We start from the raw sequence: 20,478 nt of genomic DNA on the forward strand, positions 1-20,478 counted from the left end.
CACAGGCTGCACATTGTTTGCTAATAATTCAAAGAAGAGGTCCGGGAGGTGGCGCTGTGGATAAAGCATTGGACTCTCAAGCAAGAGGTCCTGAGTTCAATCCCCAGCAGCACATGTACCAGAGTGATGTCTGGTTCTTTCTCTCTCTCTCTCTCTCTCTCCTTCTACCTTTCTCATTAATTAATAAATAAAATCTTTAAGAAAAAAATAAAATAATTTAAGTAAGACAAATGCAAAGAAATTGTTCATTCTGAAGACTATCTGAAAGAAAAGTTTGGTTCCATCAAGAAGCACCACAGTACCGACGGATCTGCTGATCACAACCTGAGCAATGCAACCAGCAACCACCTCAGCACGCTTCACTGCAGACTGTGTTCAGAGACGTCAGGTACGGAACGTCAACCCTTCGGCTTCACTACTCTGGGGAGACCTTTCCTAGCTCATAGGACTCCTTAATTCCATTTCAGGTGGAGCACTTCTTAACAAACCTCAAAACCTAGATATAGACCAGGGTCGTGAGATAGGGCTTACGTAAATGCATCCGTAAGTCAGGGGGAAACATAAACCTTACAGCAAAAGTACACAATAATTTGCAGTCAGTCAATAAATAAAGCAAGTAAAAAGAACTAAAAAGATACCTTAAAGTACCTAGTAAAACAGTTTTCTACTTAGACCTAGATACCCTCCTCACATACCTATTAGACGTCTCCCAGTCACTCCAAAACTAACCCTGTCAGACAAAGTAAGGACTACAAAAGCTAAAAAGGGGCAAAAGACTGGCATACTTTTATGATAACTCTTTATTCAATACCAGGCCATCCCACCACCTGGGTCCCTATTCACACACACATGATGGGCCTAGACCTCTAACAGATTCCCCTCGCCACTTCATCAGGAACATAATGGGCCCCTCTCTTATCCCCTATAGGACCTGGCCTTCAGTGTGGATCAACAATAGTAGGGAATGTTCCATTCTCCGAAGCGAGGTTGGACAACGTACTCTACCTGAGGAAGATGGGTTCTGAAATTAGTGCAGTCTGGAGTGTTCCTAGCCAGGGCCAAAGAATGTGAGCTCAGACCTACAGGGATGAAGAGGCTACATAGACTCCTGTGCTGAATATGTGCCCCAGTTCAAATTGATGAGGTTTACAGTTAACAATACCTATATACTTTTCCCATACTTGGGAGCTACTCTTCCCTTACTTATCCAGCTTTCTAGTCCTTTTTCCAACTATGACACCATCTCCCCAGACAAAAACCTGGGTCCACCTGCATATCAGATGTCAGGCTCAGGAGAAAAACTAGTAAAATCAGGGCCCACTGGAATGTAACTAAAATAGACCTACTAGCTTTTTCCAAAATGGAGACCCTAGATCTTCATCTGAAATATTCTTGCCTTTAGGTTCATGATTAGTCAACAATTTGTTCTGCTTTCCATCTTAACTCTTTTTCAGCCACCAGGTTCCAGATGCTACCATGATGCCAACCTGACTTCCCTGGGCAGATGACCCCAACAATGTGTCCTGGAGCCCTGCTTCTCCAGAGCCCCGCCCTACTAGGGAAAGAGAGAGGCAGACTGGGAGTATGGACCGACCAGTCAATGCCCATGTTCAGCGGGGAAGCAATTACAGAAGCCAGACCTTCTACCTTCTGCAACCCTCAACGACCCTGGGTCCATGCTCCCAGAGGGCTAGAGAATGGGAAAGCTATCATGGGAGGGGGTGGGTTATGGAGACTGAGTGGTGGGAATTGTGTGGAGTTGTACCCCTCCTACCTTATGTTTTTGTTCATTAATCCTTTCTTAAATAAAAAATTTAAAAAAAAAAATAGCCGAATGGTTATGCCTGAGGCTCTAAAGTCCCAGGTTCAACACCGCCCCCCCCCCCACACACACATACACATACACACACCACCACAAGCCAGAGTTGAGCAGTGTTCTGGTTAAAAAACAAACAGTATTGCACCAAAGTAAAAGACTCTGGGATGGGTGGAGGGGTGGCAGAAGACCTAGTGGGAGTTGAACTGTTACGTGGAAAACTGAGAAATGTTCTGCATGTATGTACAAACTACTGTATTTACTGTCGACCGTGAAACACTAATCCCCCAATAAAGAAATTAAAAAATAAACCACACATTCATTCTCCCCGCCTACAGAAGCAAATAACATTTCCTGCCTATACATCAGGACATCACAACATCTCTCCTGAAACTTGACTGAGGTGAGGAGGGCGTAGAGAGAAGGACAGAAGGCAGGTGCTATGTAGACCTGTCAATGTCAACTTCCAAAATGAAATCCTCCACTCCGGGAAGAGAAGGCTGACAAAATGGATTTTCACTTACCTTCTCGGGGAATCTTAAAGTTTCACAGAACAAGCTGATGATAGAAGGCGGAAATATATAGAGAAAAAGAGAAAACAGCCATAAAATCTTACTTGTTCTAATGTCAGCTGTTTAGAAATGGTATCATTCTCCAGTTTTTTAATCTTCTTCATCAGTTTGTTGACCTGGAATTCCTGTTCCTGTTCGAGATGCTGTTCAAGTTCGGCTTTCTCATGTTGCAGCTAAGAAAAAAAAAAAACACACACACACACACAAAGGTAAAAAATCAAAAGTGTGGAACACTGGTTTCAACAGTTGTTTCCAAGAGAATAAGAGGCATTCCCAACATTTGATTCATTTCTGCTCATGCATTCAAATGCACACTTAGCAAGCTGTTCCCAACCAGTGTCTGTTAAGACATATACTACCACGTCAAACAGTGCAGGGCAAATACATGAGAGCAGGAAATCATAATAAGAGACAGATTTCAACTTTTTTTTCTATTTTTATTGGGTAGGACACAGAGAAACTGAGAGGGAGAGAGCAGAATAGATATCAGCAGACCTGCTTCACTGTTTGTGAAGCTTCCCTACTTGCAGGTGGGGCTCAAACCCAGCTCTTCGCACTTGGTGATGTAATAAGTGCGCTCAATGGGGTACATCACCACCAAGTCCCCAGACTTCTTTTTTTTTTTTTTTTAACCAGAGCACTGATTGGCTCTGGCTTATGGTGGCGCCTCAGGCTTGAGAGTCTCTTTGTATAACCATTATGCTGCTTACTCTCCCACCCAGATTTTTAACTTTTTAAAAAAATATTTATTTATTCCCTTTTGTTGCCCTTGTTTTTTTTATTGTTGTAGTTATTGTTGTTATTGATGTCGTTGTTGGTAGATAGGACAGAGAGAAATGGAGAGAGAAAGAGAAAAAGACAGACACCTGCAGACCTGCTTCACCGCTTGTGAATCGACTTCCCTGTAGGTGGGGAGCTGGGGGCTCGAACAGGGATCCTTATACCGGTCCCTGAGCTTTGTGCCGCGGGCGCTTAACCTGCTGCTGCGCTACAGCCCAACTCCCGACTTTTAACTTTTAAGACCACGTACATCAGTGGTTGCTTCTGCAGGTAACAACTGGGAGGGAGAGAACAAAGTTAAAAGGTGATTTGCTTTCCAAGTACCTATCCTTTGGAAACACCACCACCCATAGGCATCAAATTTAATGCATCTACAAATAGAAATCTCACACCGTCCGGATTTAATAAGTGAATCCGCTTTACTTAAACTTACATAACGTGTATAGAGGAAGAGCTGTTACAATAACAAAACATTTAGCAGGTTATTTTTAACGCCATTTCCCAATGTACTACTAAGCATACTTTGGCAAAAGATCCGTGTGATTAATTATCTCGCACTGATGAGATTAGACATCACACTTCCTACAGATTTCCTCCAAAACAAGAATGAGCGAAGAAGCTGCTGGTTTTTATTTTTATTTTAGATTTTATCAGTCTGATTTTCATGAGAGACACGGAAAGGGAGAGAAACGTCAGAGCACTGCTCAATTCCGGCTTATGGTGGCGCTAGAGACTGACCCTAGGGGCATGGATGTCTTTTTGCAGAACCACCATGCTGCTGGCTCACGCACTTAAGAAAAACAAGCTTCCAGTATATTTTAAAAAATAAACTCCAATATTCAAATCCAAAAATGAATAAAAGACATCCACTGGACACAAGACAACTGGGATTCTCATGAACACTGATGCAATATTCCCAACAACCTTAACAAGGCTATTTTAGTAGGCGCTGAAGGGAATGGGAGTCGGGAGACCTGAGAAGTGTCTGGACTGTGGGGAGATTAAGGACAGGCTATCAAAAGCCATGAAGCTGGGTCTCATTTGGATGGGGAGAGTCTAACATGACACCATTTTGGTGATTACCTTCAAACTCACTTCTTCAGGTAGGCTCTGTATTCCAGGTGCTTCCCGTGTGTGAGTGTGTTAGGAAGACACAAGGGTGTCCGTTAACAGGTGTGCATCCATCATCCAGTTCCACAGGTAAAGGGACTAGACTCCAAATATCACCCTCGACTTCAAGCATCATCCACAAACTATCTACTTACTATCTGTGCCTCTAACCAACTGCTATGCAAAGCAAAAACAAATGGGCCACCGGCCTCGGGTTCAATTCATTTGCTAGAAGGGCTGACAGGACCTGGGGAACCCTTCAAGTGCCTAGATCACCAATTTAGTGACTTACGATCAATTCAAAGGCTATAGTAAGTCAGCGACAGATGAAGCTATCTTTTGTTAGTGTGTTAGGAAGATACAAGACACCCTGCGCTTTGCACCACATGCGCTTAACCCACTGTGCTACTGCCCAACTCCCAATTTGTTTTTAAGAATTTATTTCTTCATAAGAAAGATAGGAGAGAAAGAATCAGACATCACTCTGGTACATGTGCTGCTGGGGACTGAACTCAGGACCTCATGGTTAAGAACTGAATGCTTTATCCACTGAAGTCCAAATGTTTATGGCAAATCACAGCCCTGAACTTCATTCAGTCTCACTGTAACCTAGCCAAGGGTACTATAAACAATGTAGAAATCTTCGTTGATCCTGATCCATGTTTGTCAGTCATTCCCAACCCTCTATACATTTAACACAACCTCCACTGCTCTGAAAACAAATATTTGGCTTTAAAAAAAAAAAAAAGTTTAAAGATTGACATAGTCTTCTAGTATTGGAAATGTCAACTAAACAGATATTGTTTTTTCCTCCAACTGCTCTTGGTGTACAACTCCAAGAAGAAAGAAAAAAAGGGGGGGGGGGCTGGTTAACCTCACAGAGGCCTAGTGGAAAAGGAGATACGATCAATCAGGTGCTTACAAGGACAAGTCTATTTTCAGGTAGTCTTTTAAAAACTCAGGTTCTGCAAGACCAAGCAGTAATTATATACGAGAACCAAGAAGAATGGCCAGAGAACAGGACAAGTTCTGGTAATTCAGACACAAAAGACTCCGATGAATAAAAAACCAATAGGGGTGCAGGAACCTAGCAGAACATGCACTGTCATCTAGTATTGTCATTCTGTGAACACCTGTCTTTTATCTCGGTGTTCTATCTGCAGGTCTGTGTTAAGAGATAAATGGCATTGAAGGTTAAGATACTATTCTTGCCCTCAAACTGTTGATGCACTCTCATCATAAATAATATCTACTGACTTCAGAGAAAAATAGTCCTGGGGGTCGGGTGGTAGCGCAGCAGGTTAATCACAAAGTGCAAGGACCGGCATAAGGATCCCGGTTCGAGCCCCCGGTTCCCCACCTGCAGGGAGGTCGCTTCACAGGCGGTGAAGCAGGTCTGCAGGTGTCTGTCTTTCTCTCCCCCTCTCTGTCTTCCCCTCCTCTCTCCATTTCTCTCTGTCCTATCCAACAACGAACAACATCAACAACAGCAATAATAACGACAGCAAGGCTACAACAATAAAGGCAACAAAAGGGGGGGGGGGGAATAGCCTCCAGGAGCGGTGGATTCACGGTGTAGGCACTGAGCACCAGAGTTAACCGTGGAGGCAAAAAAAAAAAAAGAGAAAAACAGTCTTAAAATTTTCAATCACTGGGACGAGTCGCTGTATTTTCCTCCAATGTTTTCAACAGCCACATGAATGAACCTCCTTACTTTATGTCACTCAGCATTATGCTTCTGCCCCGAGGTGCATTTAGACAATAAAGAATGCCTACAGCAGGGAGTCGGGCTATAACGCAGCGGGTAAAGCGCAGGTGGCGCAAAGCTTAAAGACCAGCATTAAGGATTCCAGTTCAAGCCCCCCGCTCCCCACTTGCAGGGGAGTCAATTCACAAGAGGTCCCCCATCTGTCTTTCCCTCCTCTCTCCATTTCTCTCTGTCCTATCCAACAATGATGACATCAATAATAACTACAACAATAAAACAACAAGGGCAACAAAAGGGAATAAATATTTTAAAAAAAGAATTGCCTTAGCAAACCTCTTACCCACCAGACAGAATTTGCCAAAGATCAGTTGATCTACAAAAAGGTAATGTTGTTATTGATTATCAGGAAAACATATACAGACAGACAGGTGGTTTAACACTATCACTACCTGATTAGGTATTGCCTTTAAGAATATGGATCAAACTAAGTAGTAGAATCTATAATAGCTTTTGATTTCAGGAGGCTTTTTCCTCTCAAGAGTCAAACCGTAAAGAAAAACCTGATGGTGAAGGTATCATTACCGGACCTCAAGTAAGGTCCCTGGGCTACACTCATCATTTAGAAAACAACAAACCAACTGCAGACCTAACTTTCTTTCTTTCTTTTTTATTTTTAATTATGAAAAGGAAACACTGACAAAAAACACAGGAAAAAAGGGGCACCACACCACACAATTCCCATCACCAGAACTCTGTATCCCATCCCTCCCCGATAGCTTTCCTATTCTCTATCCTTCTGAGAGTATGGACCCAGGGTCCTTATAGGATACAGAAGGTGGAAGGTCTGGCTTCTGTAACTGCTTCCCCTCTGAACATGGGTGTTGGTAGGTTGTTCCATACTCCCAGCCTGTCTCTCTCTTTGCCTAGTGGGGAAGGGCTCTGGGGGAAACGGGGCTCCAGGACACATTGGTGGGGTCGTCTGCCCAGGGAAGTCAGGTTGGCATCATGGTAGAAGAAGAGTTAACATATAGAGCCAAAAAATTGTTGACTAATCATGAACCTAAAGGCTGGAATAGTGCAGATGAAGATTTTAGGGTCTCTGTTTTGTAGATAGCTAGTAGGCCTATTTTAGTTATATTCCAAAGGGCCCATGACTATACTAGTGTTTTTGTTTTTCCCCTGAGCCTGACATCTGATATGCAGGTGGATCCAAATTATTCTGTGGGGAGATGATGTCATGGCTAGAAAAAGGACCAGAAAGCTGGGTCAGGGAAGAGAGTAGCTCCAAAATATGGGAAAGGGTATAAATATTGTTGACTGTAAGACCCATCGATTTGATGTGGTCTGGGGCCCATATTCAGCTCAGGAGCCTATGTGACCTCTGCATCCCTGCAGATCAGCTCATATTCTGTGGCCATGAGTAGGCACGTTCCAAGCTGCCCAAATTTCAGGACACATCTCCCTTAGGTGGAAGACAGAGTATGCTGTCCAGCCTCCCTTGGGAGGATGGAACATTCTTTACCATTGTTGATCCATGTTGATGCCAGACCTAACTTTCTTTGCCAAAGCATCACAGCTTTCACCATCCTTCCAAGGAGAGAGCTAAACCAAAACATCTCTGCTGCTGGCTTTCCTCTGCCGTCTCTCAGGTGTCAGAGAAATGTAGCCGTGGGAGCAGGGCAAAGAGTTTCTCAACAGGATGCTAGAATCAAAGCATGGGTCTGCCTTCCAAGGAAATGAGAAGCACAGAGAGATACATGAACTCTCTAGCCATCCTAAATCAAGAAATAAGAGTTTAGAATGATCAAGAAGGCTGAGGGCTGCAGAGGACAGCATAATGGTTATGCAAATGAGTTTCACGCCTGAGACTCTGAGTTCCCAAGATCAATTCCCAGCACCGCTGTAAACCAGAACTCAACAGTTCTCTGGTAATTAAAAAATACATAAAATGAGGAAGGAGGAGGAGACTGAAATACGTAAACTTTGCCTCATAAAAGTATGGTTGAGAAAAATTCAGAAGTTGGTTCAGTTTTAAATAGCTATCATATAACGTCCAGCCCCACTGGGGGCTGAAATCAACACCCTGACCCATCTATGTTTACAGCTGTAGCTTCCAACACCATAGAGGGAGGGGGGGGAAATGGAAAAAGAAAAGAGAGGTGCAAACTAGCTAGCAGAAATGAGCTTAATTTTATCTCTCAAAAGTATTTTTCAAGACGGATACAAAACTTAATAGTTTTAAATGTCTAATCAAAATTCTGAACATTTTATGAGTAGCTTTTCAGTAAGGTCCTGAACCGAAACAAAAGCCATTCAAATAAAATACAAGTGTAGCATTAATTCAGTATAAAACAAGCTAGTCATGGCGCTCGCACCGGTCACAAATAATCACCGTCATACCTCTAAAAAAGGTTCCTGGTGCTAGATCAGTGTTTGCGAACTCTTTACTCAACAACTTTATGTCAATACATTTGGGGCTGAGAGCTCACGGGGGGGGGGGGGGGGGGGGGGGGGGCTAGCTGTTGAGTTAAGACTTCCTACCCAGTGTGCAGCCAGCCAATGAATGCCAAAATCTCGGGTCAGTGAGTGTGTTTTTAAGTTTGGGCTTGTTGTCACTTCAGCTCATGCTAAGTGAGGCAAGCCTGTTGGTCATGCACCCCAGAAACCAGCTTCCTCAATGCAACGTGATAATAAAGCCAAGATGCCAGCACTTTTGTTTTTACTAGTCAACACAATAGTTTCTTTGTCTGCTACCAAAAGGACTTACTTACTTGCATTGGACTAAGTAAAGGCTACCAAGTAAAGGACTACTATGCTAAGTCACAGGACTGTCAAAAACAATTATCACGTTTTGTTTAGTTTTAGTATTTGATTTGTTTAATTTTAATGGCAGATACAGAGAAAACATACACAGAGAGAGCTATCAAAGCACCGCTCAGCTCTGGGTTATGGTGCTGGGGGTTAAGCCTGGGACTTTGGAGCCTCAGGCTTGAAAGTCTTTTTGCATAGCCATTATATTGTCTCCTCAGCCCTGATCATGTTCTTAATGTGAACTCTGAAAAACACAAAACCTCCTTAGAAAACAGAGTCGAGTAGCATCTCTACTAAGAAGTCTGAACAAAAAGGCTCTTACCTCAAACTCAATCTGTCAGCATTAAATGCCTCTGGGGTCCACACTTACTACCACCACCCTGTTACTGGCTACTCCTCACAAGTCATCAGGTGCTAAATCAGGTGCTATGTCAGCTCCTGTAACAGCTACAAAAAAAAAAAAAAAAAAAAAAAAAAAAAACTTTGAAAAATAAAATCAGGGGCCAGGTGGTGACCACGCACCTGGTTGAATGCACATATTACAGTGCACAAGGACCCAGGTTCGAGCCCCTGGTCCCCACCTGCAAGGAAAAAGCTTTGCAAGTGGTGAAGCAGGGCTGCAGGTGTGGTACATTTCATTTACTACCTAGAGATTAAATAAATCTTGCAAAGTCGTACAAATTGCAAGCTTTGCTAGCTACACTGGACCACTCTAACACAAACTGCATATAGTTCCTGGCCCCGTGTTTCTGGTCATGCTGTCTGTGTCCTCTGCCCTGAGTCACTGAATCCCTCCCTCTGACTTACTCAAACTGTAGGCTTAAGACTTCCTACACACCTGCAGCATACTGCAGGCAACCCACCTCCTTCCTATAAGCCATGAGGGGTATACTGTACTTAATGTGAAACTCACTGTCTAAAGCCATGGTGTTTTATCCTATCCTTTCTGTTAGTTAATATATATATATATATATTCCCTTTTGTTGCAGTGGCCAGTCTCAGTCCACTGCCAGGAAATAAACAAACATCAAGGTCATTACTTGCTGCCTGCACAAGAACCTGCACATGGGCTCGCTGCCCTATTAGTGTCTTGGGTAACTTGGGAAGAAACGGTAGTCTCAGATTCCCGTGTTCATGCTTGTTATCCAGTAACACAACCTTTCCAGAGCTAAGAAAGTATAAGCTCCAGAAAGACAAACTCATTAAGATGGCAACAGAGAGAAACTAAGTTTCCAGAGTTGAAGGGAGGAGATATAGGAGGCCAGTGAATTCTAAAAGGATAGACAGGTAGACTTGGGGACCTGGACGAAATTCTTTCTTCCAATTTTACTCTTGTGCAGACAGAGATGGAAGGGTAATACCCGCTACATAATGCTTATGCAAAAGACCTTCCTGCCTGAGGCTCTAAGCTCCCAGGTTCAACCCCTAGCAACAACAGCATAAACCACCATAAATTTAAGTTGATCTCTCTCTCATAAACAAATGTATAACTTCACAAAAGAACCCAGGGAGTCGGACAGTAGCCATTTTTCTCTGTCCTGTCCAACAGCGACGACAATATCAATATCAACAACAGTAATAACTACAACAACAATGAAAAACAAGGGCAACGACAGGAAAAATAAATATAAAAATATCTCTTTAAAAAAGTGTTTAAACAAAAAAAGAAAAGGAAAACCAGTAATAGTTAGACAGCATCATCATTCTCAAGAGTAATGGTTCTCCCAATATTGTCATTGATGATTGGTGTCTAATACTCACCCAGGAGATGTAGCAATTTTTACAAAGAGTTATAAGACTGAGGTTGACTAGAATGAATCAAAGCAAGACTGGCAAGGCAGTTAAGCCCACCAGAACACTCTGATTTCTACTCTCTCTCAGTGATGCAGGCACAGTTCAGAACCCATCACCTGTAAATGAGGCTTAAAAGCCTTCAGGGGACCTGAGTGCATTAGGGTCCATGACAAATGCAACTAAGGCAGCAGGACTCCTGTTTTCAAAGTCAGTGGTACAGAAGGAAGTTTCAAATGGTAATAATTAAGCAGATATTCCTTTTTAGGAAATATGATATTTCTTTTTAAAAATTATGTATTAATTGACTGATGGATTTACAACTAAGCAAGAAAGGAGAGAAAAACAGAGGTCATTCTAGTATATATAGTCTTGGGGATGGAACTCAGAACAGTATGTCTGAAGTCCTGCACTCCTGCAAAGCACCACCTCACCAGTTACAGAGATAAAATGTTTCCTAACTTCAAAAATAATCCTGGAAAAAAAGATGACAGAGGACCTAGTGGGCGTTGTACTGTTATGTGGAAAACCGAAAAGTGTTAAGTATTGTGATGCTGTATTTACTGTCGAATGTAAAACATTAATCCCCCAATAAAGAAAAAAATAATAAATTGCAAAAATAATAATAATGCATGTTGTTTTTACAGAATGAGGAAAAAATGGGACACAATAAAATTAACATGACCTGTAAGCTAAGTGTAATGCATGTATTAGGAGAACAAAATAAGATTATCACTATGGAGGCAAATGCTTGCTTTCTCGTATTCTACAGAGAACAGGCATTTAATGTCTTTTAAAAGAATTGAGTATAGGTGCAAGGAAAACATTTGCAATTTTACTTTTGTTTTTGAATTACTATTTCTCAGTGTTGGTTCACAGTGGGATACAAGATTGTAAGATCACAGGGTATATATATATATATATATAGTTCCACACTGCACCTTCCACCAAAGCTCTGTCCCCACCCGCCCATCTCCCAAAGGTAACTACCACAGTTCTCACAAAGTCTTAGAAATTGTTTGCTCTTGGTTTTGTTTGCTTGCTTCTTTTTTTTTTTTTTTTTTTGCTTTGATTTATTTGTTTGTTTCGGCACTACTTGTCATTTTGGAAGACCAATTTTGGTAGGAAGATACTTCACTGAAACACACACACACACACACACAAACACAAGCAGTTTTTCACTTTTGTATTTATTCAGTAAATAGATCCAAGATTAAATCTTCATCCTGTGGAAATTCTTGTCTGAAAAATCTGCACTGATAAGTCTTAAAAAGAACCATCAAGGACTGGGGGAAGTAGGGGCTCTATAGTGGAGATGTGAGGTTCCTGCTGTCTTAGGGTTCCAAAAGACAATCGATAGTTAATGTTATCATCACATTATTTGGTAATTGGGTTAACTTTGAAAAGTCCTTTTGTTATGGTTTGCTGTACAGTACCCAGTATCTTGTATATAGCCGTGCTATTGGTTGCTTCTGATCTACTTGGTCTAGGCTTTTGAGAGAGTCCGCATATCAAATACACAGCCTATATATTAAAAAGATTCAGTTTGTGTTTTGAAAAACTTTGAGACATACAATTGATTTTCCCCCTCTCATATTAATTAACTAGTGATTTATATGTCTACATTTTGCTAGGAGTGTACATAAACACCATTCCCACCACCAAAAAACTGTGACCCATCCCTCCCACCCACTCCCACCCCCCACTGGCCCAGGAAGCTGCATGTCTACCCCTCACCACAGGGTTTTTACTTTGGTGCCCACTTACAATTTGGTCAGGTCCTGCTTTTAGTTTCCCTTTCAGGTCTTCTTAGTCAACTTCTGTTGATGAGTATGGGATCACATCTCCATTATAGAGCCCCTTCTTCCCCCAGTCCTGGAACCCTTGGATAGGGCCCACTTTGCCGTATGCCTCTCCCAATCCATATCAAATAATATTTGCATCCGCCGATCACAACCTAGCCAACACAACGACTGCCACCTCAACATGCTTCACTTCAGACTGTGTCCAGAGACTTCACGTGTGGAATGACAACCCTTCAGCTTCATTACTCGGGTGAGACCTTTCCTTTTATAGTACACTCTAATTTCATCTCAGGTGGTTCACTTTCTAACAAAGTCCCCAAACCTAGATATACACCAGTTTCTGTGAGAGAGAGCATATGTTCACACGTATCCATAAACTACTGCAAAATATATACCTGAAAGCAGAAGTACACTAGAGTTTGCAGTGAGTACCTCCCTAACACTTCCTCTCCACTATTCTAAGCTTTGGGTCCATGATTGCTCAATAATTTGTTTGGCTTCGTATGATAACTCTCTTTTCAATCACCAGGTTCCAGATGCCACCAGGATGCCGGCCAGGCTTCCCTGGATTGAAGACCCCACCAATGTGTCCTGGAGCTCAGCTTCCCCAGAGACACACCCTATTAGGGAAAGAGAGAGGCAGACTGGAGTATGGACCGACCAGTCAACGCCCATGTTCAGCAGGGAAGCAATTACAGAAGCCAGACCTTCCACCCTCTGCAACCCACAATGACCCTGGGTCCATGCTCCCGGAGGGATAGAGAGTGGGAAAGCTATCAGGGGAGGGGGTTGTATATGGAAATTGGGTGGTGGGAATTGTGTGGAGTTGTACCCCTCCTACCCTATGGTTTTGTTAATTAATCCTTTCTTAAATAAAAAAATTAAAAAAAAAAAAAGAACCATCAAGGGGGCCAGGTGGTGGCACACCTGGTTGAATGCACTTGTTACAATTCACAAGGACCTGGGTTCAAGCCCCTGATCCTCACCTGCAGGGAGAAAGTTTTGTGAGTGGTGAAGCAGTGTTGAAGCAGGTGTCTCTCTGCTTCTCTCCCTCTCTACCACCCCCTTCCCTCTTGACTTCTGGCTGTCACTATCTAATAAATAAATAAAGATAATAAAATTTTGATGTTTTTAAAATATCTTTTTCCTTTTTTTAGTATTTATTTATTCCCTTTTGTTGCCCTTGTTTTATTGTTGTAGTTATTGTTGTTGTTATTTATGTCATTGTTGTTAGATAGGACAAAGAGAAATGGAGAGAGAAGGGGAAGACAGAGGGGGAGAGAAAGATAAGACACCTGCAGACCTGCTTCACCGCCTGTGAAGCGACTCCCCTGCAGGTGGGGAGCCAGGGGCTCGAACCGGGACCGTTATGCCGGTCCTTGTGCTTTGCACCACCTGCGCTTAACCTGCTGTACAACCTACCACCCGACTCCCACTATTTTATTATTTTTTTTAAAAGACCCTTCTAGAACTTTTGATCAGTCCAACATAAAAATTTTACCACAGTAAATTCTGTTCTGGGATGCCATGAAAATAGGTTCTGGTTTAATCATAACTTATTTCTTGGCATTTTTTTTTAAACTAGAGCACTGCTCTGCTTTGATTTATGGTGGTATTGGGGACTGAACCTGGGACTTTTGATGCCTCAGGCATTATAGTCTCTTTGCATAACTATTATAGTGTCTCCCCAGCCCTGTAATCATAGTGATAATCTTATTTTGTTCTCGGGACCAAAGACTTCCAATCATTGTCCAATCATTACAGACAACAACCCAAGAATGGTGACAAATTATAAGTGTTCCATAAACGGTCCCCTCAGCAGTCACGGCAAGCTAGTCAGTTCACTCCTTGTCTTCACTGACACCTACAATATACTTTTCCTTAGCAGACTTTTTATAACAAGGTCTTATCCAGAAGCAAAGATCCTAGAGGGTCAGATTAAAGTAATTACACAGCTGGAAACATCTATTGGCATCAGTTACTTTAAAAAGCTCCAGATGGAGATCTATTCTTCCACACTGGGCAGCAGAAAATGTGTCTTTAACCAAAAACTGCTTGGAATCCTTAAGAAATTACAACAAACCCTCAAAAGCTGTTTTGTTCAAAGTCATTTCGTTCTAACACTGATGAGAAAGAAACAACTTTTATTGACTTGGAATCAAACTACCTGAGGATCTGCTTTCGTTACACACTGCTTCGCTTGAAGTTACAGTTTCCAAGAAATCATCAAGAGTAGCAACCGAGGATTTAGTACTATGTCAGCAAGCCTTGCGGAGATGTAACCCTAGGTTACCAAACTCCCCTTGCCGCCAGTTAGAGGAGTTCTCTTCAACTGGTCCTCAATCAAGGGAAGCTTCTGGGATATCTTTACAATATGTTCTAATAGCTGACGCCTGGTAGGAAATCACCTATCATACCACAGAACAGAGAGCTCCGGACTTGCCAAAATCCTCAACCATGAATCATCTTCCTTCTACCTCCTTTCAAAATGGAGTCAGAGAATGCTCATTCTCTCACTAAAGACTCGTTTTTCAAAAGCCAAATTACCTGGAAGTGAGAAGTTATTTAATAAGTGCAGAGTTCCTGTTTGGAAAGAAAAAAAAAAAAAAGGAAAGAAAAGAAAAGAAAGAAATCCTTTAGATGGACTGTGCACTTAAAATCAGTTAGAATGGCAAATTTTATGTTATTCATATTTTATCACATACACAGAGAAATTCTAAGAGACAAGCTGGGATTCATGAGAGATTTTTTTTCCCCCAGGGACATGCTGACTACCCATTTGTCCAGATTTAAAAGTTATACCACAAATGAACTACAGAGCCATGTAGAGTTGCTCCGGTCAGTAGCTCTCATAATGTAAGCTTGCACTTCTCTGTGTTTCCTATGGGCAAATATAAAACTTGATATCTCATGAAGAAGAAAGCTATGTACTGGGTCTCACTTTGGAGAAGAAAAAAAAAAAAGGCTTGTGTTGTTCACTTCGTAGATTTTTTTTTATTAGTGATTTAATATTGATTTACAAACTTACATGTCAGCAGGGGTACAATTTCACATCATTCCCACCACCAGAGTTCTGCCCAGTCCCCCCCCAGTGCAAACCACCGCAGTTCTCCCAAGGCTGCAGACACAGGTTTAACAGCACCATATATGTCCACATTTGTACAGAACCGCCCCCTTTTTCTTCCAGGTTCTCTTCCCCTCCAGGTCACTCATGACCCTGTTACTACATCCAAATATTCCTCCCTTTTTCCTCTTCTCCCTGTGGGTCCTGACAGAGCTGGAGTTGACTGCAGTTTTTTTTTTTTTTTTTTTGTAGATTAATTTTAAATTTGTTCTTAGTAGTATGTTACAAGATTGTTAAGATTATAATGTATAGCTAGCTCCACACTACACCAGAGTTCTATATCCCCACATTCCCACCTCCCAAAAAATAACCACCACAATTCTACAGTCTCTTTAAAAAATATCAGGGCGGTGGCACACCTGGTTGAGTGCACATGGTACAATGTGCAAGGACCCAGGTTGGAGCCCCCCGGTCCCCACTCACTTTGTGGAAAAAAGCTGTGTGAGTGAAAAAAGGCTTTGTGAGTGGTGAAGCAGGTCTGCAGGTGTCTCTCTCCCTCTATCACCCCGTTTCCCTCTGGATTTCTGTTTTAAAAAATATCAGGTGAGCCAGAAGATAGGAGTAGATCATTTTCAAAAGAAAAGATACACAAGACATGGCCCACAGACATTGATAAAGAAACGCTCAACTTCACTTGTAATTCGAGAAATGTGCATCAAAGTCGCACAGAGTTTCACCTCACACCTGTGAAGATGGCCTCCATCAAAAGAACAGGATATGAAAAGTGGGAGCAAGGGTGGGGGGGGGGGGAGAGGAACTGTCAAAGCTGGCCGTGGGAACGTAAACTGGAGCAGCCATTGTGGAAAACAGCATGAAGAAACCCTTAAACAAACAAACATGGAGCTGCCTCACGATCCCGCAATGCCACTCTGAAGCATTTACCCAAAAGACATGACAAAACTGTTTCCAGGAGACACATGTGCTCCCATGTTCACTATACACAATGATCAAACTGTGAAAGCAACCTCAATACCCACTGACCGGATACAAAAACGTTACGGGGGGTCGGGAGGTCGTGCAGCAGGTTAAGCGCAGGTGGCGCAAAGCCCAGCGTAAGGATCTCAGTTTGAGCCCCTGGCTCCCCACCTGCAGGGGGGTCGATTCACACAAAAACTTTATGGGACATATAGTCAAATCAACAGTCCAGGACAAAATGGACAGAACTGGAGCTGATTATGCTTAGTGAAGTAAGCCAACTACTGCAGGCTTCACTCATACCTGGAATATACAGAGAATCAAAGCACATGGACTTGCAATAAAATAAAACTCATGTTATTCCCCCAACATTTTTTACTTTTGTACCTTACCAGTGAGCTTTGAACTAGAGAAATCAAACCTTCCTATGTGTTCAGTGTAGTAAATTCAATATACCCACTCTGAGTGACTGGTATTAAGTGTGAATGCCAGGCTGATGACTGGTTCAGTAACTTATTATCCATTTCAACACAACTGACTGTCAATTTTAATTATCACCGATGCTTTTTGTTTTTCCCCAAAACTGACATTTCGTTTTGTAGCTTCATATTTTGGTGCAAAAAAAAAAAAAAAAGCACTTTCAGGTGCCAATTTTTTTTTAATGCATTTATGATAGGTTTAACAGAAAAGAAGAAAACTGATATTTGGTGTTAATCTTCATTATTTCCAAGACTAAATTATATATAGCATTTACTCCTATGCTAAGGTCTCAGGCTCATTACAATGTCTTAAAATGCTCAGGGTAAAAAAAAAAACAAAAAAAACCAACAAACAGAAAGCCTTACCTAAGCAAATGAAACCAGAGCTATCAGTAGCATGTGGCCACGTTTACTTGTTAATTTTAATCTCTACAGAGCCTTAGCTACAAACCTCATCAGCAAATGTTTCCGGCGAAGTGCCCTATCAAAGGCGTTTTCTCCTAAACGGACAGGAAAGATGAGAAGAGCAGAAAAGCTTGTTTACCTGCATCAATTTTCGGGAGAGCTCATTAGTGAGAAACTCTTCTTCCTTCTCATAATTTACAGCAAGGGTTTCTTTCTCCTTCTGTAAAGCCTGAATTTTCTTGAATAGAGTATTACTGATGAATTCTTCTTCCTGCTCGGCTCTAGCTTGCTGTAAAAGAAGAAGAAAAAAAAAAATTCAGGTGTTAAGGAAACAGGAAATGTATAATTGAAATATATTTCAATAATTTCCAGGAGGACGCCCATTTTTAATTACAACTGTGAACCAGCTCTCCCCCCCCCCCCAAAAAAAAAAGCACAAAGCAAAAGCTCTCAGTAGCAATCATAAAAGCAAATCTAGTCGTCCAAAGGGTTTCTTTGTACTACGCCACCCTTGGACTACAAGATTTTTTTTTTGCTTCAGGGTTATCTCTGGGTCTCTGTATGAATCCACTACTCCTGGTGGCCATTTTTCCATTTTATTATTATTATTGTTGTTGCTGTTGTTACTACTGACGGATAGGACAAAGAGAAACAGAGAGAAAGAGAAAACAGGGGGAGAGAAAGACACCTGCAAGACCTGCTTCATTCATCGCTTCTGAAGTGACCCCCCCCCACAAGTGGGGAGCCGAGGGCTCGAACCAAGATCCTTGCACAGGTCCTTGTGTTTCTCATCATGTGTGCACCACCAACCAGACCCCCAGGGCCCCTGTTCTTAAAGTGGTACTTCAAGGGAATTAAAGAACTGGTTTACTGCAATCTACATCAAATGATTGCCACCTTTTATTGTGGAAGGTCTGACCGCCTCTGGCCATGCTAGTGGTTTAGACTCCTGTATATATTTATTTGTTTTCGCCCCACTCACGCTCGTAAAAACTACAGTTCAGAAGGCACTCCCTGCTCCCTTGTTGCCATCAGTGGCCTAGAGAAGTATACCACTCCCTGGAACTGCTGGGTAAGCAGCTCTGGAGAAGAAACACATCATGTTTGGGAAACAGAACGACGTAAACGTGGTAGCTTTGGGAGAAGGTCCAGGACTAAAGTGCTTTACGAAATCACTTGGAATAGGCCAGGAGAGCTGGGCAATAAGAGCACATCACTCAGTCACATTCTCATTACAGCCAGGAGCACCCGGTGACCAGCCCTAGGGGCTCCCTTACACTTCAGTTTTCAGTAGCACTTGTTATCTTATCCCTTTTTTTTTGTCTAAACCTTATTGATCTATAATGTGTAGAGACAGAGAGAAATTTAGAGGGAAGGAAAAGTAGTGGGGGGGGAGAAGGGTCTGCTTAAGCACACACATTATGGTGCTCAAGGAACTGGGTTCAAGTCCCCGGTCCCCACAAGCAGGGGGGCTTAAGGAGCAGTGGGGCAATGCTGCAGGAATATATATGATGAATATATACAGGAACCCAATGCTCTCTGTCTCTCTCTCTCTCCCTCCTTTTGTCTAAATAAAATAATGACTTGTTCAAAGACAGGGAAAGAGCTATCTGGAGTGCTGTGTCATCAGAAGAAGCAGTTGAGCCCCCCCACCACGTGGAGACCAGAGGCTTGAACCTGGGTCCTTGTGTACTGTAATGTGTGCACTTACTTTATCTGGTGTGTCACCAGCTGGCCCTTATCTTACTCTTTGTACCCATAGTCAAGGGGGACTGCTGAGAGTGGTTCTTCTCCCCCTTTAACTCTGCAATTCCTCACCCATCTTCAAAACTCACATACTGGAAGACTATGAATTAGTGTGACAAAATATCTATTTAAGGCATATCTCAGCTAGGGTAGATAGCATAATGCTTATGCAAAGAGACTTTCAGGCTGGAGTCTCCAAAGTCCCAGGTTCAAGCTCCAGCACCACCATAAGCCAGAGCTGAGTAGTGGTCTGGTATTAAAATAATATCAGTAGTAATTATATACATATATATCCAAACCCACAAGCTGTTCAAGCTCTCTATTTTTTTTCTAATTGTGACCGACAAAAGTTCTATAGGGTTTTAACTGTGATCAGTCCAAGAGTTACAGGATAAAAAGATTCGTGGAGGAGCTCTAAGGCTTTTGCTGGTTGATTCTGCACAGAGGCTTAACATGGTCTGTAAACTAATTTCATTACCATGTCTGATTCAAGTCCTTACACACCGTTAGACATGCAGTATTTTAGATGACTGGCTAATTTCACCACAAGGAGTAAAAGAGAACTAATCCCAGAAGCTTAGCAAACCACCTTTCCCTCTGCACAGGAACAAAGAAGTTGAAAGAGGCCATTATCCAGGAAGCTTCAGCCCTGCCCACATGTCCATTTGATTTAACCTTTAAATTATAGGACTTGAGATAGAAAATAGATTAGTGATTGGCAGAGGCTTGGGGGTCGGGGTCAGGGATCCCAGCCAGAGAGAGAGAAATGGGAAGTGGCTGCTGACATGATGGAAATTACGACAGAGCTAATGGTCTACAAAACCTTATAAATACACTAAAAACCATGGAGCTGCGGGACTTTTATAAAGCGAAGTTTACGACATGTAAGTTAGATCTCAAATTAAAAAAAAAAAAAACGGGCTCTGGTAATTAGCAGGCTCTGCATTTCACAGAGCACCTGGTTTCCTCTGCAATTCTTCCCACAGAAAGTGGCAGGGTTTTTTTTTTTTTTTTTTTTTTTTTTTTAAATAGGGGAAGGGAGATATGGCAGAGAGCCGTATCTCCAAAAGATGCTTCCACAAGTAAATGGCGTGTCACAAATTGTGAGAGGGTGAGGCTCTAAAGAAAAGTGTGCACCTCTTCCTACTGGCTATTTGTTTCTAGGCAAAGCCCATTGAAAGAAAATGCCATTCTCAAAAGCCCGGAATCTGCTGAGGAGCTGTTTGTGTGGGAGCTGCTTGAAGCCTAAATTAAAGAGGGTCAAAGGCCTCCTTTAGCTAAGTCTTTGCCACCTAGTTCTGACTAGGAGTGGAGGAATGGGGTGTTTGTTATTCTGTCTCCTACAATATCTCAACATCCGGACAAAAACTACCAGAAGGACGAGATTCCAGATCCATAACACATACACACATTTTT

The 20,478-nt window shown here is 42.2% G+C and overlaps 1 protein-coding gene across 2 annotated transcripts in view; it reads right to left on the bottom strand.

Annotated features, from left to right (window-relative positions):
- The window catches only part of CCDC6 (coiled-coil domain containing 6), a 146,888-nt gene that overhangs the window by 53,233 nt on the left and 73,177 nt on the right, over positions 1 to 20,478 (bottom strand). For both annotated transcript variants that reach the window (XM_060191149.1, XM_060191067.1), the window contains exons 2-3: positions 17,456 to 17,605; positions 2,433 to 2,561 (exon numbers count right to left, since the gene is read on the bottom strand). In XM_060191149.1, the coding sequence (XP_060047132.1) occupies positions 2,433 to 2,561; positions 17,456 to 17,605 (279 nt within the window). The remainder of the gene's footprint in view (positions 1 to 2,432; positions 2,562 to 17,455; positions 17,606 to 20,478) is intronic.

This window comes from Erinaceus europaeus, chromosome 1, assembly GCF_950295315.1.
Source record: "Erinaceus europaeus chromosome 1, mEriEur2.1, whole genome shotgun sequence".
NCBI lineage: Eukaryota > Metazoa > Chordata > Mammalia > Eulipotyphla > Erinaceidae > Erinaceus > Erinaceus europaeus.